This window comes from Juglans microcarpa x Juglans regia, chromosome 8D, assembly GCF_004785595.1.
Source record: "Juglans microcarpa x Juglans regia isolate MS1-56 chromosome 8D, Jm3101_v1.0, whole genome shotgun sequence".
Classification (NCBI taxonomy): domain Eukaryota; kingdom Viridiplantae; phylum Streptophyta; class Magnoliopsida; order Fagales; family Juglandaceae; genus Juglans; species Juglans microcarpa x Juglans regia.
Genome location: NC_054608.1, coordinates 3,912,186 through 3,936,321, shown reverse-complemented (window position 1 = coordinate 3,936,321; position 24,136 = coordinate 3,912,186). Strand labels below are relative to the sequence as shown.

The following is a 24,136-nucleotide window of genomic DNA, read 5'->3' as shown; positions in this document are numbered from 1 at the left end:
TCATGTTTTGGTCTTCTCTGAATTGTTGCATCAATCATACATTATAACAAAATGAAGGAAAGAAGAAGAATTTGAGGTATATTTCAACTATATATATCACACACAAAAGAGAAAATGTATTGCTTTATGGAAATCAGTGGGGTTTTTTTTCTCTATGGAACCAACTTCTTTCAAAAATAGGTGATACCCTGTCAACTTATTGATAACCATCTATTGAATCATCTTGAGAAAGTAATTGGCGATGCAACGAGTAAGCTTTTGTCTTCGAGAGGCAGATGCAAGCCGTCTTGCTAGTTCGCGTGCTTCTGAATTCGCACTGCAAGGAACTTTGGTTGAGCTCTAATTTCAGGATTATGAAGTCTTGCCAGCCTTTTCCAATCCCCATTTGCAAAGGGGAAAATGGGTAGACAACATACGATGATTTTCTTCTTTTTCCAACGACGAGCCAAATAATTAAGGCGCCTTTGCCTAATTACAAACGAAAATGACCACTTTTATGATCATGCAACGAGGAAGTGTTTTTCTTTTATCCTGCATTTTGTCATCATTAGAGTTTTACCAAAGTGAACCGTAAACAATCACCAACAATTACATATTATTTACACATCTTTAAACAATTAATAATGTCAAAATTATACCATCATTCGAATACAATGATAAAGAATGACTAAATGCCTAACTTCAAATGTCCAGCTCACAGTATAACCGGATAGGCCGTAATACAAGGAGATTGAGGTTAGAGTTACATGTGCTCATAAACCTGCCATCAAGCACCATATAAACATTGCATTATTTAATGCACAAAGATCAAGATAGAGAATTTGAAAAAAAGAAGTTATATTGTCAAGGAATGAAAGCAAAGGGTAATTACAATATTCACCCACAAGCTGCTACCTATTTTTCAATTTGCACCCTAAATTAACAATAAGTTTCACTTTTTTTCCTCCATTAAAATCTAACTATTAGGATTGTGCAATGTGGTCGTGGTCAATTTGTCACCCACAAACAACCACCTATTTTTCAGTTTGTACCCTGGGTTAAGATATGGCCGTTAAGATGGAAGAAAAAATTGGCCATAGAATAGTCTTAATGATTAGATTGAATAGAGAGTGCAAACTGAAACTCAGTGGTAGTTTAGGATGCAAATTGAAAGTTTTTGTGGTTTTGAGTGCAAAATGAAATTTTTTTGATAGGGAGGGTGCAAATGAGCAGTACTTTGTGGGTGAAAAGTGTAATCTCCCTATAAGTAACAGTTGGAGTAACTCTTGCTTTGGTTTATTATCGTACTCCTCAGATATAATTGACACGAGTAATTTGCACAAACAAATTAAAACAACCCCGTTTGTAAACTGTAACGATTTTTATAATCTATTCTTCTTCCACCTGGTTGAACTAATTTGCACATACCCCTTAGACTGATAAATGAAGAAGGAGAATGAGAAGAAGAGTTCCTGACCTCAAGAATTTGCTGCCTGCTATGGGTAATGAAGAAAGTACCTAAAGGAGCATCCTTGGAAACCAAAAACACAAAGGGTAAACCTGAAGAAATTTAAGAAGGAAGATGCCGTATGATTTACAGGAGTAACCTGAAAAAGATATGCAGTTTTTTCATCCTCTCTCCACTTGAGACAAATAACACCATCGTTCAACATCCAGATGCCTTAACCATGAAAAATGTTATTTCTGACAACACCCTTGCATTTTGATCTTGACATCTATAAAATATTGAAGGAAAGGGAAGGGGGGTGAGGAAGCCCGCAAAGTTATTATCATCAAGGAGGCCAGTATGTTAAAACTTAAAAATCATGATCACAAACATAAAGCTTTGCCAATTATTAGTAATGGCTACAATTGGTTTCCCCAAAGAATATAAGTCCTCACCTTTAATTAGCACTGCACGTTTTGCCATTCTTACTCTTGGCAGCTTTCTTTTCTTTGATACTACAAAATTGTGATGGCAGGAGGGCCTTCTGTGAAGGTAATTCAGCAATGAAAAGCAAAGTCTGAGCCCAGCCAGCATATTTGCCATATTTGCTCACAAATGCCTCTGCCACACGGCTGCAGAGCCTGGGTGTCAGACGGGCACCTGCAAGCTCCGGTAACAGGTATCTTGTAGCAATCTTGCCCAAAAGAAGAAAAATATTGGCAGATCAGCACTTCATCAACTAAAAATCTTGAAAGAACTTGGAAAGATGCAGTTAGTTATTCAAACTAAAGCTGAAGCAAGCAGAAATAAATTGTCATAGCCAGCTTTCTTTCTTTGTTTTTTTTTTTTTTTGGGTCGGGTGAGGGAGAAATAGGGGAGTCTTGTCAACTCGTACCTTTCAATTATTTCTAATTTTTTTTCCTCAATATATCTACAGAGACCGAAGTTAAAAATATCCCCATCTTTCCATCTCTTACAAGAGAACATAAGAAACTAAACACCAAGAAGATCCACAGCGAAGCATTCCATGATTGGAAATTGACAAACCCACAAATCATACAAGCCGATATATTTGAGCTTGCGTCTTCTTTTCCATGTTTACCATATTTTTTTCAGAAAGTTGGAAGAGTAAAATTTTTAGATAGCAGTATCTTGTATCCAAAAGAAGGTGAAGGTTTCAAATCATATCAAAATCATTATTTTGGTGGTAATACCATAAAAGCCACATTCCAGGGATGGGTGATATGTAAACCTCACGAAGCATACCTGCCACACATGTGTATCAACAGGAATGGCATGGTGTTGATCAAGAGAGAAGAGAGCTATGCATGCTGCCACCTTAGGACCAACTCCAGGTAGAGTAGAGAGAGCATCGATAACCTCATGAAGATCCAAATTACGAAGAGATGCAAGCCATTCAGTACCTCCACCAGGTTTTGATTGCAAAGCATTTACAGTGCCAATGATATATTTGGCCCTGCACATCCCAATTGTGAACAAAATAAATTGTCAAGACTGCACAAACCAGAAAAGCAAGCACTACATATATGACAAAAAACTTGTAGAGTAGGTAGGCCCGTGGTACAGACATATGGTATTATCATCCGATCACATGATGCCATCTCATTATAAACTTAAGCTTAGGTAAGCAAATTTAATGGCGTGACAATTTATGATAGGATGTGTGACCAACCACTCTTTTTTCTCTTGATTGGTCATGAGTCTCGCCTTTGCGTTTTAAATTGTGATGTTGTGTTTTAAATTTAGCATATGAATTTTAAAGCGAGCCGAGTATTCTAAAATCTTCAAAATATTTTAAATGTCCAAAATTATTTTAAATGGGGTATTTTTAGTGTTATTGAACCAAGCCCAATTTTTATAGTAAGTCTCTTCATATTTTTGGAGCCCCAAAAATAATATAGTTTTAGAAAATCATTTTATTTAAATGATTTTATTTTATTTCTTTGAGAATATTATTTAATATTCAACATTTTCGCCAAGTTTTATTAATATTCAATAATATTTAATTTTTTTTTTATAAGTAAATAAGTAGTTTTATTGAATGGAATGAAACTAGACAAAGCCCAAGTACACAGGAAGTATACAAAGTGAGACACCTAATTACATTATAGTGAGCTGAAAAGAAGATAGAAACTCATGGACATTCCCACCCTTCAACAATAATATTTAATATTCATCATTTTATTTTATGTTAAAAACTCTACTTATTTAGATGATTTTATTTCTCTTAAAAATATTCAGTAAACTTCATCATTTTATTTTATGATGAAAGATTATATGTTTAGGATCAAAGTTGGATTTTAAATTAATCCTATGGCATTTCTATTTTAATTTCTATTTTTAGTTAGTTTATTTTTAGTATTTAATTCCCACCGTTAGATCAATTTGGAGACCCCTAGATGAAGGGTTAGGATTAAATCCCAAAACCCTAATCCCCCTCCCCCATTCTCTCTCTCTCTCCAGCCACGCCATCTCTCTCTCCCTGATTCCTCTTCTCCCTCACGCCTCCACCATAGCCACCCTGTCAAGACTCCATCAAAAACCGCTCTAGGACATGGTCCTAAGCATGCATGAGCCAGCCAAGGCCACCAAGGGCCAATGCCGTGGGCCCCATGGGTTCCACACCACTATCACTTGTTTATTTATTTATTTAGTTATTTTATTTATTTATATTTATCAAGAGACCTATTAGGGTTTCCACTTTGTATTCTCTATAAATAGGACTCTTAGGCATTTAATTTACATCTTTTGAACCTTTGACAAATTCCCTAAGTAGGTAGACTTGTTCTTGAGATCATCCTTCGGTGCTTAGCACTTGGGCTACTTGGGTGTAATTTGTGAATCCCAAGTAGAGAATTATCACCTTGCAATTCGTGAATAGGTGTGATTCAACTTATCTTGTTCTTGCAATTTGGTACAATTCGTGAATCCAAGTTGTGTTATCTTTGTTTGTGAATCCCAAGTAGAGAATTATCACCTTGCAATTCGTGAATAGGTGTGATTCAACTTATCTTGTTCTTGCAATTTGGTGCAATTCATGAATCCAAGTTGTGTTATCTTTGTTATTTTCAAGTTTATCAATCTATGAGGTTTATTTCAACTATTGTGCAATCCGTGAATCAATAGTTGAAATGCTATCTTGTTCATCCATTGTTTATCCATTATCTTCATTGATCTTATTTTCCATCTTGTTCATCTACACTTTCTTGCATATCTAAATATTCATATAAACCAAAAAGAGTCTTCATATTCTTTTGTTGAGTCCATTCATCTTTGTGCATTCTTGACTTGGTGGTGAAGTTATTCATCATTGTGTTCTTAAATGTTCATACGTGTTCATTCATATTGTTCATCCATATATTTCCTTGCATCCATTTTGATCCACCCCATACACAAATTTCAACCACCACATGTGTTTGCCTTAATTTCCATATTCGGTCATATCCCAAAATACCCTTCATCCAATCCAACTAAGCCCTAGCCATGAGTCATACTTACCATGCTTGGCTTGCCCATAAATCTTCCCAACCATAAAACCCTAGCCGTCCACCTCAAGTCCCTATAAGATAATCCATTCCTTTTAGGAGTCTTGCCTCCATCCACTCCCACAAACCCTAGCCATCTTTCAAGAGTATCATTTGACAACTTCCTTAATTCAAGGAAAGTTGACTCACTCCAATCACTCATCCAATTCCTTAAATCTCTCAACTCCTTCCATAGACCTAGTCAACCAAAGACTCCATCCTCTTGCCATATTCAAATCCAAATCCTATCTTCCTTATCTTATCCTAGTCAATCCCTAAAGTCAAGGAACAACCCTTGACTCATTCAAACTCCATCTCATCTACCATATTCAAACCCTCAAATCTCTCATTCCCTACAATCACTCAAGTCAACCAAAGATCTCAATCCTATCTCGCCATATTCAAATCCTATCTTCTATCTCCTAAACCCTAAAGTCAAGGAGCAACCCTAGACTCATTCAAACACTTTCCAAACCCTAGCATCTCATCCAAGACTCCAACCCTAGTCCATCTCTTCCCAATCTCGAAATCAACCCTAGCCACCCCACAAAACCTTAACTACACTTCACTATACCAACCCTAATACCATCCAAGTGGCCCAAACACCAAGGGCACCCTTCTAGCCATCCACATTGCCTCAAACACTTATAATCATCACTTAGATCATCCAAAACCCTAACCTCACCTCACTCATCCAACCCTAGCCCCATCATCTCAACGCCACACTAGAGGACAAGTCCCAAGCCGCCCACATTGATTTGCCCTCCCTAAACACTTAGCCTACCTAAGTTCATCATTATCTTTATCATTCCATCACCCAAACACCAACGCTTTGTGGAAGGCCATGCAAGTTGGCAAGGTCACTCGGTCATCATCCTCACCAAGGCAAGCTCGTGGTCCTTAGTGTTAGTGATGAGAATGCAAAGTGTCATATTTTTCTCCCTTAATGTTTAGTCTTTTATACTTATTTGGTGCCTAAATGTACTCATTATTCTTATATTTTTATTTAGGAAGCAAATGGAGTCGTTTAATGCAAAATGAAGTTAATTGGGCGGTTCTGGACAGTTTTGACACTTCTTCGTAATCTGAGCATAACTCTCTCATCCGAGCTCCGATTAAGATGATTCAAGATGCTATGGAACCCCAAGACAAAGATCTACAAATTTCATGTTTTGAGTTTTGAAAGATACTGGCTGCATAAAGGTCGAAATCGGGCTTGAAGTTGACGCATCTGCACTGCTGACGTTTCAGAACGTTCGGCCTTATCGTGCAATTCAAATATGCGATTTAATTGCAGATGTTTTGGAGATTTGGTGCACGAAAGTTACAGCTGGAAAACTCCACTTTCCTAGTTATATTAGGACTCTATTTTATTTTTAATATTTCCCTTAATTAAATCAGATTTGGATATGATTATTTGAAGATAATGTTTAGGATATTTTAGGAGATTTTGGGAGGATTCTAAAAAGGGGGCATGGACGTGTAAAATGGGAAAATCATCATACTAGGGCATCTCTCTTCCCTCTTCTCTAACTTTTCCTTCCAATTTTCATGATGGCTTTGTGTGGCTAAAGTTTCATAATTGGTCGAAGGAAACGGAAACCTCGGAATCAATAAAACTGTGAGATCTGATTTGTTTTTAGTGTTCAATTTATGTTTTGAGTATCGAATGTTTTTCTATGCCTATTTTCATGATTGTCTTGTTTAATTACTAGGAGGCCTACCAGTTTATTATTCGTTGCAATCTATTGCTAGATTAGATATCAAATCCGTAATTGTTTGATCCCTCTAATTTGTAAAGCAACTAAGATTTGATGATTTGCTGCGTCAGAAATTATTAGATCTTATGAAGAACGCTCGACAAAATTAAATGCAACCGCTTGTACTTGTATTGTTTAGCTTCATCGATCTCTCTAATTCTTAAGGCGGCTACTAGATTAAACCTTTAGCGCTTGTCTTAGGTTGTTTAGAAGTTAGGGTTAATTAGATCGCTTATTTTCTAATTAACTGCAACTAAGGAGAGATAGGAAAATAATTCCAACGGTGAATATTCAAAATATGAATTAATATATATTTGCATCGATGATCAGTTGTAAAATTCCGATGGTGGATGTTGACTTAGACCAAGATTTGTTCTTTTGATTGATTTTGATACTTTAATTAGAATTGTTTCTTAGTTGTTCTTCTTAAAATTGTTTTCGTTATACTCAAACCCCCCCCCAATCCTTGTTCACGTAGCATAAAACTAGGCTAAATACTCTCCGTGGGAACGATCCTTACTTGCACTACTACATGTATTTTTAGGAGTATAGGTTTTATTTTTGGTTGCCTGTGACAGCACACCAGTTAGGGACAAGACCAGGGTCCCTAACACACCCACCGTTGTGGCCGTCGACCACCTCACGACGTTGCCGAACACCCCCTCCACCTTTGATCACCCCTCATCCTGCCGATCTCCCTCTCTCCTCCCCCGAAGCCCACACCCGTAGCCCCTCCCCCTCCTCCCTCCCTCCCTCCTCCCTTGGTTCCTCTCCACGGCGCCACTAGCTGCCGCCATGGGTACCATGAGCTCGCCGTTGAGCCCTGCAACCAGCACCACCTCCCATCCATTGGCCCAACAGCCCCACGTCTCTGTCCCCCTCTCCCTCTCCCTCTCGAATCTCACTCGATCCCAATATCATCGCCTGCAGCTGCCGCCACCACCACGCCTCACTAAGGCCCCCAGCCCTCCACCGGAGCCTCCCCCTACTCCTCCATGACCAGCCTCAGGCCCTCCTCTCTCCCTCTTCTCTGTTTCCTCACCCATGGGCTCAGCCCTTCTCTTCCAAGCACTGCCTCAACACCACCAGCCCCAACCCATGGCCACACGGCCTTTCCACTACCACTGCTCAGCCACCTCACGCCGCCCTGAGCTCCACCTCCATGCCCCACTCGAGAAACCCTAGCTCCAGCCCCCTCCAAAACAACCCCTGTTTTAGGTCACGACAGTGACCACCAAGGGGCAGTCACAGCCGAAATCAGTGGCTTTTGACGCCACAGGGCCTTGCCAGACAGCAAGCGATGCAACAAGGCAGCCCTGACGATATTCCTTTCCCTTGATAGTTTATTATGCTTGTGAAGTTTGATGGTGTTGTGAATTGTGAACTGTGTGCTATATTGTGATGTGCTATGTGATGTAGTTGTGAAGTGATGGGCATTAATGTGAAGTGTGTTATGTGTTACGAAGTGTTGGGGTGGTTGCGTAGTTGTGGAGTGTTCTGTGGATAGCTGATGTGAAGTGTTGGGATTACTGTGAACGGTGTTGTGGAGTAGTTTGTGATGTGACTGAGTTTGAAGTGACAGGTTTGTTGTGTAGGTGTGACGTAGTTGGTGTTATGGCAGTGTGCTATGAAGTGACAGGGGTTAAATGTAGAGTTGTGATGTGAGAAGAATGGGATGATTGGGTAGTTGTGCAATGGCCGGATGCCATGTGAAGTGATGGGATCACAGTGCAGTTTGGAAGTGGTTGAGAATTGTGAAAAGTGTTGGGATAGTTGTATAATTTGTGAAGTGGCATGATGTCAAATGAAGTGTTGGGATTGTGAAAGTTGGGGAAGACTGTGAAGCGTGATGATTGTATGGGTTTGAGTTGGAGGTTTGAGTCGGGTGTATGAAGCTTGTTTATACAAGCGGACATTTTAGTGGATTATATGTTGATCTTAGGTAATAAAAGAGGTAGAATACATGTGTAATTTGGTTGGACGCATGTGCTGGACAGATTTACCATATGTAGTGGATAGTTTGTACTAAGCATGAGTACACGATGTTAAGCCTCAATGTTGGTTTAAAGTTGTGTATTATGCTTGGTTTGGATTCTGATGAAGTGTTGATTAGATTATGCATGAATGGAGGAAGAGATGTGTATATTGACTAGGGTTGAGTTGTATAACTTGGTCGGTTCAAGTTATACATTGGAATGAATGGTTTGATAGAAAGAGTATGATGAAGGTAATAGTGTGTCTTAACTTTAAAGTGGATCATGGAGGTTCACTTTAAAGGATAAGAACTTGAAATAGAATACTATGTGTTGGAAATGTGACCTCAAGTGGATCCCAAGCTATGGGTTTGAGAGTTTAGTGAAAAGTGATAAAGGAAAGCATAGAAAATGGACTTGAATGTTAGAGTATGTCTAAGTGAAGGAAGTTTAAGTAGATATTAGTATTATGTAAGTTCTAAGTTTAACTTACATATGCACTTGAAAAGGAAATAATGTTAAGATTATGTATGCATATAGATTGTCATCTGACACGCACATGAATGGACTGCATGAAATTGTAACATACGGGTCTAAATTTAGGGTTTAAAACTAGTATTTTATTTATTTATTGGTATTTTATTTTCTTTATATTTATTTATTTATTTTAGATTTTGTGATAACAGATAGATCGATTTAGTGATTCCTTTCCTTTTAAAACTTCGAATATTCTATCCACTTAGTCCCCGTGCTAGTTTCGGTTTCCAGAGTATGAGCAACTCCAAGTCAAACTTTTCAAACTCTCTCAGAAACGGTATCCACGTGAGAATAGGTTCCTAAAGTCTAGGCAATTTCAAATTTCAGCCAATCTCTTCACGTTGCTTCCTCCCATCGCCTATAAAAGACTCTCAAGCCTCTGTGATTCACACGTTGATATATCAAGAGAAACAACATTCCCGCATAAACCATACCTCTGCCCAACCATCGTCAACCACCCCGGGACGTCGGAGCCCTACCCACGGCGTCAGAAAATGCCGGCCAACTCAACCCCGTTGAACCCACCCCCTCAGGTAAGCCCCTGCCGCCGCGCGCCACCTTCCTCCCTTTCGGTTGTTTGAGTTTCAAACCCACCTCTCTCTAAACTCTCACTGTTTCTCTCTCTCTCCCTCTCTCGGTGTCGCACCACCATAGGGACCCCCCAGTCACGTCGCCGGTCACTTCTAGCCACCTAGAGCCGCCGACGCACTCTGCTCTCCCTCGGTGAGCATCGCACAGCTCTCTCTCCCGTAAGCCTTTGTTTTACTTCTTCTTCTTTTATTTTCTTTCTCTTTTCTTTTCTTTCTTCTTTCTTTTTCTTTCTTTCTTCTTGTTTTATTCCGTGTGCTTCAGTTTCCCAAAAAGCCCCCCATTAATTCTGTAATTCCATGCATGCCCTTTTGACCCGTGAGGGTGTAATTTCCGAGCCTCTACTTCTTGGGGCCTTAAGTCAGTCAGATAGTATTTTCTTTAAGTGGTTAATCTCTGGGTCGACAGAAACTGGTTTACAATTTTAAAGAAGACTAGTATATTTTCAGAAAATACATTACCTTTACATGGGCTTTATCTAATTGAACAATTATCAGCATTTAGACACAATTTTTATAAAAGATTTTTAAAGGATTTCAAAGCATTTGTTGGAGTCTATTAGTAGTTAAATTCCTTATACGTATTTAATTACGTAGAGTATTACGACACATTTTGCTAGGAAGTTATTAACGTCTAGAATCTCGTTTAGGTAACGCGCTACAAGTTGGAAATCAGGAAGCAGCGCTAAGAGGTAAATAGTATGATCATATTAATAAATGCGTATTGTGAATATTATTATTATGTATAAAAAAATGTGATGTGCTTATGATTGTTAACTACGCTACACTAAGAGGCAAGTCAAGGTTAGTTTACTTTTCGATCTTGATGAAATATGAGATTATACTTGAGTGAATGAATTTATTGTTGATTGATTTAATGTTACTAAATTCACATGAAAGACATGAAATGTTGAAGTAGTAGTTCAAAGTCAAGTATGCCATGTAATATCAGATTATGCAAGCCATGTTCATGAAATGCTTAGGTTATATATATGCCATGTTTGTGTAATACTTAAACCATGTATGCCATGTTCAAGTAGTACCTGGATCATGTATGCCTTGGAACGTCATAAAACATTCATAGCATGTTATGTAATATCACGTTATACTATGCCATGCTAAATCATACAAGAATATGCCATGTACAAAGATATGCCATGCTAATCATACAAGAATATGCCATGTACAAGAATATGCCATGCCATGTCATGTTACGCTATACCATGTACAAGATTATGCCATGTTAGAGATGTTCATGAAGCAAATCTCATGCATTAAGAAAGATAAGAAATGTAACGATACCACGGACTCAAGCGTGGTCAACCACAAGTTTAGTGAAACACGGACTCAAGCGTGTTTCACTCCATGATATTCAAGTTAAATGAAACGCGGACTCAAGCGTGTTTCATTTCATGATATGCAAGTTTAGTGAAACACGGACTCAAGCATGTTTCACTCCATGTTATGCAAGTTAAGTGAAACACGGATTCAAGCGTGTTTCACTCCATGTTATGCAAGTTAAGTGAAACACGGACTCAAGCGTGTTTCACTCCATGTTATGCCAGATAAGTGGAAACACGGACACAAGCGTGTTTCACTTCATGTTAATACAAGATAACTAGGACGTTATGCATTCACAATGACATGTTTTGATTATATATGCTTCCGCTTATGTTAATAATGAAAATGTGTGCCATGTAAATCTGTGATGATATATGTATGTAAAGTCTTCCAGAAGATCATGTTACGTATTTGATTAAAATTCATGAAGTTGTATGTACGTTCTGAAGGGTATCCTAGAAATGAATTGTATGTTAGGCAAGGACTATATTTTACGATACGATGTACTACTTACTGAGTATTCAACTCATTATTTTTGTGTTTTTCTTGTTTTCTTCCATGTCTGATTCTCGCAGATGATGTCTATGATGATGAAGAGCTGGATGGCTAGGAATAGATCTAGTACCAAGACTTAGGAATGAATAAGTGATTTTATCACCAGAATTAGATTTCTTTTATGTCATGCATAGGATTAGTTTATGTTTCTTTATATTTCGTTCAGTTTCCAAAACAATCATGTTCAATTCAGTTTTAACGTTTTGATGAATTTCAATAAATGAGGTAATTCAGGATATGAATCTCTTTACCGGGCATTATGTTTTAAATGTTGGTAATATCTCTATCCTACGGGAATGGGGTGTTACAGAAATGAGAATAGCATGTAGTCCAAGTAAGTATTATGTTCATACTCTTATAGAGTTTTCTAAATGATGTGAAATGAAAAAAAAATGTTTCTCTTTATAATGCTTTATGAAATGAAATGAAATGATGTTTTATGAAAGTATGCTAAGTATTCAGGTTTAAATGGTATACGTATGTAGAGAGCTTCTTTGGTAGCTCCTATTTATGCACCCAAAGTAATAGTTGTATGCATGTGACTGAATGTTATATGTAGTAGCTATTGCCTTTATTTTCAATGAATGTTTATGAAATGAAATGTTGAGGTTTATGCTTGATGCTTTTAAATGATGCGATGAATTTGTAGTTAAATGAAGCTATGAAAGTGTAATTAAATGAGGCTATGAAATGAATTTTAAATGATGCTATGAAATGATGTTTAAAGAATGCTATGGAATGATGTTTACACTTATGCTTTTAAATGATGTTTATGAAATGAATGGACTGATAAATGAATAGAAATGAAAAGAAAATGACTGAAATAAATAAATAAATGAATGAAAGGAAAAGAAAGAAATGAATGTTTTAATGTATGAAAATATGTAACGGTTATGAATGAATGATGGTACCAATGGACTGTGCAGATTGCAATGCCGGGTAAGTAAAACATTTTTATGAGAAAGTGAGGAATGTTTTATGAGAAAGTAAAACATTTTTAAAGAAAAACCCGACCTTGTAATGTTTTCAAAGAAAGTGAATCTCTTACGTAAAGTATGTAGAGGAACGATGAATGCATGAATGAAAACCTATGTTAGTATATTTTGACAGTATGAAGTAATGCTTCTCAGTATTCGACTCATTTTGTTTTTATGTATGTCTCTCCCCATCTCAGGAACAAAATGAGTAAGAAGAGTCAAGACAGGCATGGCCCAAGGGAAGAGTGACGAAAGCCTAGGCATGTTTTTATACAATGTATGAAAGTAGATTTTTATAAAAGGAATTTTAATTTAATTTAATGATTTCCGCTGTAAACTCTTTTTTAATTTATAGAGCATGTTTTAATTTTAAAACATAGAATCTTTTATATCCTGGGAATGAAAGGGAAAAAGTTTTAAAAGGGTCAATAATTCCCGACTCATTTTCTTAAATTATTTTCTAAAGTCTCACCACAAGGACGGGCGCTACAGGATGGGAGTACTTGTCATCTATATTCTAGGAGTGCCTAATAATTTTCCAAACTTGTATATCAGATCATGACTCAAGAAACAAGTTCAGAAATGTGCATACACGCACAATGGGTATTATGAATATGTAGACTTCCTACAATCATATTTCGGTAATGCTAACAAACTTTTTTGAGTTAAATTTTATTTTGTGAAACAATTTAGATTGCAATAATAGTTTCAAGAGCTAGACTACAAGTAAAACATACTCAGCAGAAATGCGAGCAAGGTAACACCCGTATCTATTCATTTTGATAAGGTACAAAGCATCCGGAAACGGAGAATGTGTACAAAAAAGAATTACAGACCAACTGGCGTACTTCTGCCCCCAATCTACTTCATCCGCATCTAGCATAACTTTACGTTCCAAAACATTTATATAGACAATCTTATACTCAGAATTTTGACCAGAAAACGTTAAATTCAGAGAGACGATCAACAGACGCACGATGTACAATCAATGCCAAAAAAATAATTAGCAGCTTAAGAACAGGGTTACCTGTAACCGAAACCGGCCTCCCTAAGCTCGTCCTCTGAAACCATCGCTAACCGCTCCAGCCCTGGGAACTGGTAGAACTCAAAGCCTTCCACGGTCCCCAGACAATTCCCCAGAGATGAGATAAAGTTCACCATTTTAGTAATTCTCGTTATGTTATTATTAGAGGAACACAGAAACTGTATCAAACACTCAAGCGGGTCTTGCCTGAGCACCCGGGCCCCGCCCAGGTGGCGCGCCAGCTCGGCGAACCTCGGGTCTGAGGCCGAGAAGACCTCCCAGATTTCACTGAGCGAAATACGCATATTGAGAAAATCAAGCAGAGCCACCCTGGCGTTGTTCTCATCCCCGGTGGTGGCGTGGTGGTGGAAGCAGTAGGAGACTTCACCGTCTTGGAGATGCTTGAGGGAGATGAGGTAGGAGTCGACGACACCGGTGTACTGAAGAGGACCGGTTTGTTTCCACCGGAAGGTTTGTCCGGTAGGGAAAGTGAGGGGCAGGGACAGCTCCGATTGGCTGAGACCGAGTGGAACCCATTTGGGTGGGATCATGGCTTTGGATTTGGGTTTTTTGAAGATGGGTGCGGTGGATTTGGCAGTGGAAAGCGGCGGTGTGGGTGGTGGGGTCGGTCTGGACCTCTTCATGATTGGGAGAGAGCTCGGTCTGGGTGAGTGCATTAAAATGGCGGCAACCGAATGAGAGATTCTCTCGGTTCCGCTACCGGCGGCGTCAGGCACCTCCCGGGGTGTGAAAGTGAGAGGAATGCTTCAATCGGGACTCGGCCTCAGGAGGGATCGTTGATGTTGTGCGGGCTTGGATCAATATGCACCATCTCTGGGCCCTATATGGGCCTAAGTGGTCAGATACACAAGTTTATGGATCTAAATATGCGATTTTTTTTTCAAGTTGTTTCTCTTTCTTCAAAGGAAAAATAATATTTGTAATTGTGAGGTGTATAAGTATCGTGTAATTTTTTTGAGAAAAGTAAATAAATATTGGGTTTACATGAAAAAATAATTTTTTAATAATAAACCTCACTCTTTTTTATAGTGACTACATGACACTTACGCATTCCACGACTAAATATAGCATTACTCTTCCCGAAAATTGATCAACTAATCCCATTTGGTCAAGAGAAATGATATTTAAAGCCTTAAAGTGTAATTTTTTCATAATCTCTTTGAAAAAAATTAGCTAAATTTGGGACCTACAGGAAAATATTATTATTTTTAATTGTGGCTTCCACTTTTTTTTTTCAAATGGAGTACGCGAGCACTGCACACTTCAAGACTGTATATAACATTTTCCTTTTGTCAAACTACAAGTTTGTCTCTCATTTAAAAAAAATTGAACAAACTAAAGGTTGAATTCAACTTGTTATAAAAGTTTATATGAAAATATGCATATATGGCAGGATGTATAGCTAATATGATAGATCTTGATGATCAACGCCTAATCCTAAGATATGGATCATCCAAGGTGTTAACGTCGTATTTCGTATGTCTTTGGGCCAGGTTCCAGCAACTCAGGTTTTCAGAATTTGGGCCTGTAAAAATAGAGAAAAATGCATCTAGGAGAGGGTGGTCTTGGGGCCAGGGAGGCTCCGATGTCAAAGTCAGTAAATTCTCTTAGAAGTTTGTAAATAAGTGATAGAGTCTAGTGATCAAAGAGAGTTTCTCGTATCTGATACTTGCTATTTATACCATGAGTCTGGGGGGACAGATCATGTCTGCCCCCATGGAGACTGTGTCCTTCATACTATTCTTTTTGTCAGAGTCATTTAATATGGTGTGACTCTGCGAAGACGTCATTAATGTGACATGTAGCTTGGGTAGTGGTGCCATTAATGCGGCGTAGTTCCCGAATTTGCCTGACCCTGCTAGCGTCCTTGGTGGTTCGTTAATGCCTCACATGTCAGAGGATTGAGGGTCCCTTGTATTTTCTGCCCATTATGCAGACAAGCACTCAAGAGCTGGACACTATTTGAGGGATCTCCAAGTCGGCGAGTCCCACCTGCAGCATGTTCTCTCATGCAAGTAGTGTCCATAGGAGCTTACCCGTGGGTCGGGTCGAAGAGTCTACTTGTTCTGGGTTGGGCCTTTACTTCTTATCCCCTTAGTTGCCCTTCTTAGGCCTGTTGATACAGAGGGGGGGAAACTCCTTACAGTTACCCTGCTAATTCTCACCGGACTAGTACGATGGGAATTATTATTAAGAATAAATCTACTCAGCCTCACTCTATTTTATCTACACCACATGAATCACGTGTTAATTTTTTTTTCTTTTAAGAATAAATATACTCATCCTCCCTCTATTTTATCTACACCACACAAATCACGTGTTAATTTTTTTTTTCTTTCTTTAAGAATAAATCTACCCAGTTTAAAATTTTGTGCGCTCTCCCGCTGCCCCATTTCCCAATCTGCCCCCCACCCCTCACTTTCCCAATCTCCCCCCCCCAACTTTCCCAATCTACTCTTTCCACCCCCCCCCCCCCGGGGGATTTCCTCTTTCTCCTCACCCACCACCATCCATTTCCCCATCAATAAAGCTAGATTTTCTCTTTTCCCATACGCCCTCCCACCCTCTCCCATATTTCTATATGCCCCATGAACTGTAAACCTGCGCGAATCTACCCCCTCTCCCTACCCATGCATCTTCCTTCAAAGCTGGTAAGCATGCTTCTATTCGGTACCCTATCATACACGCCGAGTGGTATAGATTTTTGGGACCAAAATATCCATATCATACACAAATAAACAATATATTAAATAATTGGAAATATCAGACACAACAACGAACATGACAACTTATCCAAATGACAAACGTTTAGTATACCTGGATTGGTGAAATCATTGTAGAAGGCATGAGTGACATTCTATCTTCTTTTGTGCCTTCCATCTTGTACTATTCTTCTCTAACCTTACAATATTTACAACTAACCAACGTCATAGTGCCATTGCTCAAAAGTTAAACCATGACATCCACATGGAGAAAATTTGTTATCAAAATAGCTGGCCATTCATATATATATATATATATATATATATATATTGATTTAACATTTTTTTAAGCAAGCTTCATAAATAAGCTTAACAAACACATAAAGTTCTACATAATAATATTACAAACTTGGTTCCATCTTATTATGAAAATGAAGCAAGCAAGGAGATATCATGAAAAGGGAAATGCAATTCCTCTTTACTTGCTAAAATCTTTCTAAACATATCATAACTCTCTTGACAAAATCCATTCTCAACAAAGGCCAATTGACACGTATTTCAATCATGCTACACAAGATGGTTTGGTGTTTTCATGATCCTTCTGCCTTAACAGCTAGGGTTAAATCTCGTATTTATTTTCAGACTTTTAATAGAATTAATTACTTAATTGGTTATCAAAGTACTCATGTTCGACAACATAACTGAGCTAATTATATCAAGTAGCTAGCATAGAAAAAGATCAAGAATATTTGTGCTATTTGTATGGCTTTTTTTTGCAAGAATTCATGCATTTTTTATAAAGAGAAATGCTGTTTATAAGAATGATAAAAGTTTCAAATGAAAAATAGCATGGTTTGAATGCACATATTACCCCAACACCATCAGAAAAGATTACGCTCAATGCAAAGGCAACAACTTGTTGAGCCATAAATTCAGACATGCAAACACATAACACTTTTCTCATCATCAATCTATTCTTACAATCAATTTTAGTTCAACCTAGTGAGTACTTAACAAAAGCAAAGCACATAAAATGTATTTTTAAATGAAACACAACACAACAAACTTACCAGCGGGGAGGAGCTCGCATGGACTGGTTCAGGCAGGGGGTTTCCGTTTGATGCAGGGGAGGCGGGGAAATTTCGGGGGTGGGACTAGGGAGTGGGGATGCGGGGGAGGAGGGGAAAATGTCGTGGGTGGGATTCAGGACTGTAGGGTGGGGACGCGGGGGATGGGAGAAATGTGACAAAGGCAGGAACATGTTGGGGGGAACCATTAATGAGAGAGAGGGAGGGGAACATATTGGGGGGGAACGACTAATGAGAGAGGGAGGGTTGGGTGGGAACGAATAGAAAAAAAAATGTCAGAAATTTGTGCGGTGTAGATAAAATGGGGAGGTTGTGTAACTTTACTCTATTATTAATCTTGAACTCACCTTGTCATTGAGGTTAGGATCCCTCTGCTGATGTGTACATGGCTCTAAAGTTTGGAAAGGTTCTCGTCGCTTGGCTACCTTGGTATCGTTTCCTTTCCACTTTTGCTAGCGCGTCTCTTGATAATTTTGATGGCATCTTTTCAGTTATATCAATGTCGAGGGTGTCAGGTGACTCTTCGCCTTCACGTCGCTTCATGGTGCGTATTTCCTGGGATTCAAAGTATCTCATACTTTTCCCTTCTGCCACGAGGCGTGGGAGATCAACTGTTGCCTCCCCTTATATAAATGCAATCTGGATTAGAGTCTCCTTTCCTTTCACCGCACTGTAATCTTCCTGTCATCATTGCTCTCCCAACTTCTCCTCCTCTTCGCTTATTCTCCTTTCTCCACTACACTCTACTTCTTTGTCGATGGCCTCTGAGAAATCCACCCAACCCATGGCTTCCAGTGAAGGAGACACTCTAGAGGTTGGCGATGTCGGGTCATGTTTTTGGGGCAGCAGATGGAGTTCCAATGCTTAAGCGGCGATGCTGGCATTACTGGCCCTTACTTACCAGGTGTTGGAATCGATGCTCTTCAAGGTCCCTGGCCTTCATGAAGGTGTCATTGACACTGAGGGCCACTCTTCTCAAGTTGCCTTCTTTCCTTCCATGTTCTCGTGTAGCCTGAAACTTCCTTTCCCTTGCCCGGTTCGCAATTTGCTGGACCATCTTGGTCTAACCCCATCTCAGCTTCATCCAAACACATGGAGGCTCCTGATTTGCTGCAGCATCATCTGGAGGTGTGCCTTGCTAGAGTTGGGCCCGGAGCAGACCGACCTTACCGGTCGTGAGTTCCTTCTTACTCACAAGGTGCTATAGCAGAAGGGGAACGTCTGCAATTTCAGGGCGATGCATGCCCTCATCAACCTAAAGTCACAGTATCGTAAGGTGAATGACTGGTCTATAAAGTTCTTTTTTGTGTCTGGCCGTGGGTGAGAGTTTCTGGTGGGTTAGGTGAGTTGTTGTGAGTTCCCTATCCAGGTGGATTGGGTAAAGGTTCCAAAAGACAAGGCATTGCGTCTGACGGCTACCCTTGCCAATCGTGGTGTATTGCCATCGTTCGAGATTGGGTGCAGAAGAACTCCAGTAGTGTCTTCTCAGAAGCCCACCTTTTCTAGGAGAGCCTAAGGGTTTCTCTACCTCCCCTTAGCCATGTTCCTTTTGATGACAGGGTGACTGTTACCCAGTCTCCGGTCACTCCTTCCTGGAAGTGTCCCTCAAACCCTTCTCCCTTGAGGAAGAGAAAGAAACTTCGCTTAGAAGGGGCCGGGGCCAACAACGAGCCCTCTTTTAGAGCCCTGATTCCTGAAGGGTGAGCGTCGACTACGCTTGAGGTCCATTGTTCTGCCATTCCAGTGACACCGGTGGAGGCATACCGCTGTCCTACTGGCATGGAAGTGTCGGTAGGACCTTTTTTTTTTGGAGTCCTTGGGCACATCGACGAGAGACCCTTTGGCTGATGCTCCCGCAGTGTTGCCCTACCAATCCCACCGACTCATTCTGGTGATGTGCTTCCGGAAACGGGTGAAATTAATGCCCTACTCCAAGGAGTTTTTGCGGTCGAGATTCTTAGGCGGGTTGTCGTGGAGTAGCATTCTTCGAGGGTCTCATGCCCTTCTTCAGCTTGTTCTGCTGTCGGCAGTCACTCCTTTGAAGGCGAGGTCGAGGTTTGCTCAGGAGATCTTGGCTTCACGACAGATAGGGAGGATCTTGGGTTGCTTGGAGGCTTGGACGTCTTCATTAAGAGGGTGGTGGCCGCTACTTCCAGTAGCCGTGTCGTGGAGGTGGAGCACCGAGCAGAAGGTGATCTCCTTCTAGATGTTATAGTCGGCGTGGGTTTGGGGGGTCCGTGCAAAGATCTGCCTGCCCAGGCAGAGCACCAATCGAAAGGTTGTCCCCTTCTGGATGTTGTAGTTGGCTCAGGTCCGAGAGATCCATGCAAAGATCTACCTGCCCAGACAAGAATGCATCCTGAAGAAGTTGTCGACGGGGCTCATCTAGCTGAGCCAGCTGCACAAGCATCTGAAGCTGAGGGCTCAGTAGAAGTTATCCCTCATTTGGCTAAGTTGGAAATGGAGGAGTGCCGTGCGGAAACTATCAGCCAGGTCACCAAGTGTTTGTTCGGTTTTTTCTATGAGGTTCGGCGATTTCTTTCTTCGTCATTTTCCTTTCTTTCATTATTTTCTAGTTTCCCTTTATTGATTGTTGCATGTCGACCCCTTTTGTTGTTAGGTTTCCTTTTAGCTGGCGGCTTTTATTTTGGACGGCCAGGAGGCCGTTGAGTAGGAAAACTAGGACCTTCGAGCGATGACCCATACCGCCCTTTAGTGTGCTCGCAACAATAGGGAAGAGAGGGAACAACAACTGGAGCAAGAGTTGAAGAGGGTACGACTTGCCTTGGAAGAGGAGTTGAAGAGGGTACAACAGCTGAAAAAGGCTCAAGAGGGAAGCGAAGGAAGATGACCAGTGGATGGAGCAACTTGTTATAGATCTTCAGGGCAACATGTAGTTGAAGTTGGTCCCAAGTTTATCTCGCATGGGGGCACGGGTGAGCTGAGGGTCTTAGATTGATGCACCACCTCCTGGGGAGTCCGCAGCTACATTCGCGGACTTTCGAGAAATATTTACGAGGCCTCAACCTTGCCCAGATCACTATCCACAAAGCGGCTTTCGCATTCAGCCGCAAGTTGGGAAGGAAAGAGATCCCTGATGCTTTCACGGGTCCTGTTTTCCCAGCCGTGCCCGAGCCTTTTGCTTCCGAGCCCAGTGATTCTGCTCCCGACATTCCTGAGGTTGGCACTCTCGGTGCTAAGGTCTGATGTCGCCATGCCCTAGCTTCTTGGTGCCGCTGCTGCTATTTTATTTTCTCTTCTATTTATTTTCTTTTTAGTAAATGTATATACACATGCGTCGTCGCCCTGCTTCTTGCATGTAACTTTGATCAATGAAATTGTTTCACATTTCGATTGTACCGGGCTGCTTGTCTTTACATTGTTTCCCTTTTGTGATTTTCCTTCCTTTTTCTTTTACGTGGCCAACCTAGGGAGTTTTGTCGCATAAAATTATGGGATTCCTTGACTACCCTACTGGCCATCCGCTTATCTTGGGGCCTTTAATAACTTTATTTGATGAGACTTTGGTTCGTCGTGCCTTACAACTTTTTGGTATACTTAACTGGCTTTGCTTATATTTTGTTATTTGTAAATCTATGGCTTCATATTGTAACTTGTTCTTTGCAACTTTGCAGCTTCACGTTGTAGCTTGCTCTTTGTAATTCTACAGCTTCATGCTATAACTTTCGACGATCAATGATATTACCTTTAATTTTGTTGTGTCCAGTTATTTGTCTTTGTGTCTTTTTTTTTTCTGTTATTCCTTTATTCCTCTTCTTTTTATGGCTGACCTAGGGGCTTTTGTCATAGGAAATTAAGGGCTCGGCGTTAGGGGGCGCTGTCGCCATACAGGGCCTCACGATCCACCCCACCAGTGCCTAGCTTATTCTTGATGATCCCACAGGCCGACGGCTCTCCTGCCCACACTATTTGGTGAGGCTTTTAGCGACTTTGTTTGACGAGACCAATGTCTTTCTGCCTTTTTTCCTTACGTCGATTTCCTCTTTTCTCTGTCCGTTTTATGAATGTGCTTTACTCCACCTAGTCCCTTTGTTTTTTCCATTTTCTGTTTCGAATCCCACAGACGACGCCACTGTTAATGTCATGTTCCGTATGCCCTTGTGCTAGGTTCCAGTAACTTATGTCTTTAGAACTTGGGCCTATGAAAATAGAGAATAAGGCAACTGGGAGAGGGTGGCCATGGGGTCAGGGAGTCTCCAATTCCAAAGTTAGTAAATTATCTTGAAAGTTTGTAAGTAAGTGAGAGAGTCTAGGGACTCTTGAAAGTTTGTAAATAAGTGAGAGAGTCTAGGGATCAGAGAGAGTTTCTTGTACCTGAGACTTATTATTTATACCATGAGTCTCGGAGGACAGATTATGTCTGCTCCATAGAGTCTGTGTCCTTCGTACTGTTCCTTTATCCAAGTCTTTTAATGCGGCGTGGCTTTGCGATGACGTCATTAATGTGGTGTGTAACTCGGGTAGTGGTGCCATTAATGTGGCATGGTTCTCCGATTTGCCTCACTCAACTGGCATCCTTGGTGGTCCGTTAATGCCTCCCATGTTAGAGGATCGAAGGTCCCCCGTACTTTCCGCCCATGACGTGAACAAACACTTAAGAGCTGGACATTATTTGAAGGGTCTCCAGGTCGGCGAGCCTCATCCCCCTGCAGCACGTTCCCTCATGCAGGTAGCGTCCAGAGGAGCCTACTTGTAGGCTGGGTCGAAGAGTCTACTTGTTTAGGGTTGAGCCTTTGCTTTTTGTCCCCTTAGTTGTCCTTCTTAGGCCTACTGAGACAGGAAGAGGGGGGGAAAATCCCTTACACAAGGTACATTAGCATAATGTACTTTTCTTGTTCAAACCGGGGTTTGAAACTAAACTTTGAGGATAAATAAGAGAATTTAATTAGATGAGATCCAATATAAATCCAACTTTCTATTCACTTATGGGATTTGGGTCCGAGAGAACCACAGTAAGAAAAGAAAGGAAGGGATTTCTCTACAAGGATTTCATCTCTTACAAAACTTTTATACAAGGTGTTTGGGTGATTTCATGGTTTATTTGGGCGTGTTAATACATTGTGAGAGTGAGATTGTAAAAGTTGAGGTGATTGGGTTAACACCATACCTGTAGAGAGGCAAGGGTCTAAAGTTCTAAACCTCTCTTGTTGTAATCTTTTACATGGATAGTGAATTTCTCCTAGGATGGCCAAGTCTACCTTAATCTCATTTCCTATTTCGAAGAAGGGAATGCTACCTTTGCAAAGGTTTGTGCTATGCAGTCACTTTGATGGGTACTTACAAGTGCAATAACTCTTCCATGAGTGGCGCCACCATCATTCTGGTCAGATTCACATCCACTAAACCACCATTTCTTACTAGTCACGACTGCAATTGCCTTTGAGAAACTGTACAATTTTAGACCTTTGGTCCATGCTTAAAAAAAAGTGATGCTATCAACGGTTTTTCACTTTGAGGATTTTGACTTTATGCAAAGCTTAACAACAATGAATTCTCCAAGTCCAAATAACTTATCTATCAATTAATATTTTTAATAGTGGATCTTATTCTTTTCCAAAATAATTACGTAGTACTTCCGCACTCCACGAGAGTGCTTCTGTCTGTGAGGCGAAGGATTCCATTTCCATTTGCTTGTTTCTATTGACGGGTTGTTTCCTGAACTAGATTTATTGAACTAAGTTGTTCTTTATTTCGTGAGGGATGGTTGAAAGCACTATGAAGTGCAGAGAGACTCTAGTGAGAGAGTAGAGATACGACCTGATATATATACAAGTTTGTGGATCTAAATACAATATAATGAGATTTTTTTTCAAATTGTTACTTCTTCCTAAAAACTGACCAATTGATCCCATTTTGTCAAGAAAAATGATATTTATAATCTTAAAATGTATAATTTTTTCATAATCTCTTTGAAAAAAATTAGCTAAATTTGAGACCCACATGAAAATATTATTTTTTTAATTGTGGCTCCCACCATTTTTTTTAAATGGAGTATGTGGGGACTGCATACTTCAGGACTGTATATAACATTTCCCTTTTGTCAAACTAAGGGTATGTTTAGATATTGGGTTGAATTGAGTTGAGTTGAGTTTTTTATGAATAGTAGTGAGTTTTGTGGGGTCTACTTAAGATGAGTTTAAATGTGTTTGGATGTTAAGATGAGTTTAGATATATTATAGGAAGTTGAAAAAGGTTATGGGTCTCACATGTAAAGAAGTGTTAAATTGAAAAATGTTGTAGGTCTCACGTGTAAAGAGGTTTTAAGTTGAGATGAGTTTATTAATTTGACAATTGAATGTTTGGATGTTAGACTCAGTTTAAAATTAAATTGAACTAAGTTAATCTCAGCTGAGTTTGCTAACCAAACGAGGCCTAAGAGTTTGGCTCTCATTTAAAAAAAATTGAACAAACTAAATGTTGAGTTCAACTTGTTATAAAAGTTTATATGAAAATATGCATATATAGCAGGATGTATAGCTAATATGACAAATCTTGATGATCAGAGCCTCATCCTAAGATATGGATCATCCAAGGTATATTATTATAGTGTATTTTTCTTGTTCAAACTGGGGTTTGAAA

The 24,136-nt window shown here is 39.9% G+C and overlaps 1 protein-coding gene across 5 annotated transcripts; it reads right to left on the bottom strand.

Moving 5' to 3' along the window:
• Nucleotides 1–126: 126 nt before the first annotated feature.
• LOC121243299 (N-glycosylase/DNA lyase OGG1) lies at nt 127–14,554 on the bottom strand. Of its 5 annotated transcripts, none has more exons than XR_005936101.1 (5): nt 13,729–14,554; nt 2,693–2,903; nt 1,882–2,120; nt 1,457–1,715; nt 519–760 (listed from the first exon to the last, which is right to left on the bottom strand). XR_005936101.1 is itself a non-coding variant. In XM_041141399.1 (4 exons), exons 1-3 carry the CDS (start codon nt 14,400–14,402, stop codon nt 1,884–1,886), a joined length of 1,122 nt encoding a protein of 373 aa, XP_040997333.1. In that variant the 5' UTR covers nt 14,403–14,554; the 3' UTR covers nt 127–468; nt 1,882–1,883. The 5 variants fall into 5 exon arrangements, 3 of the variants coding, with proteins under 3 accessions (XP_040997333.1, XP_040997331.1, XP_040997332.1); XR_005936102.1 differs by having other exon boundaries at nt 1,587–1,715; XM_041141399.1 differs by lacking the exons at nt 519–760; nt 1,457–1,715 and adding an exon at nt 127–468.
• Between the last annotated feature and the right edge of the window lie 9,582 nt (nt 14,555–24,136).

What these genes read in the sequence shown, in the direction of transcription:
- LOC121243299 (XM_041141399.1), bottom strand. Translation starts at nt 14,402, where the DNA reads ATGCACTCACCCAGACCGAGCTCTCTCCCAATCATGAAGAGGTCCAGA. An exon ending in GAGGCCGGTTTCGGTTACAG is followed by an intron (nt 2,904 to 13,728) that starts GTAACCCTGTTC and finishes TGGGATGTGCAG; the next exon opens with GGCCAAATATATCATTGGCA. An exon ending in TTGATACACATGTGTGGCAG is followed by an intron (nt 2,121 to 2,692) that starts GTATGCTTCGTG and finishes CTTTTGGGCAAG; the next exon opens with ATTGCTACAAGATACCTGTT.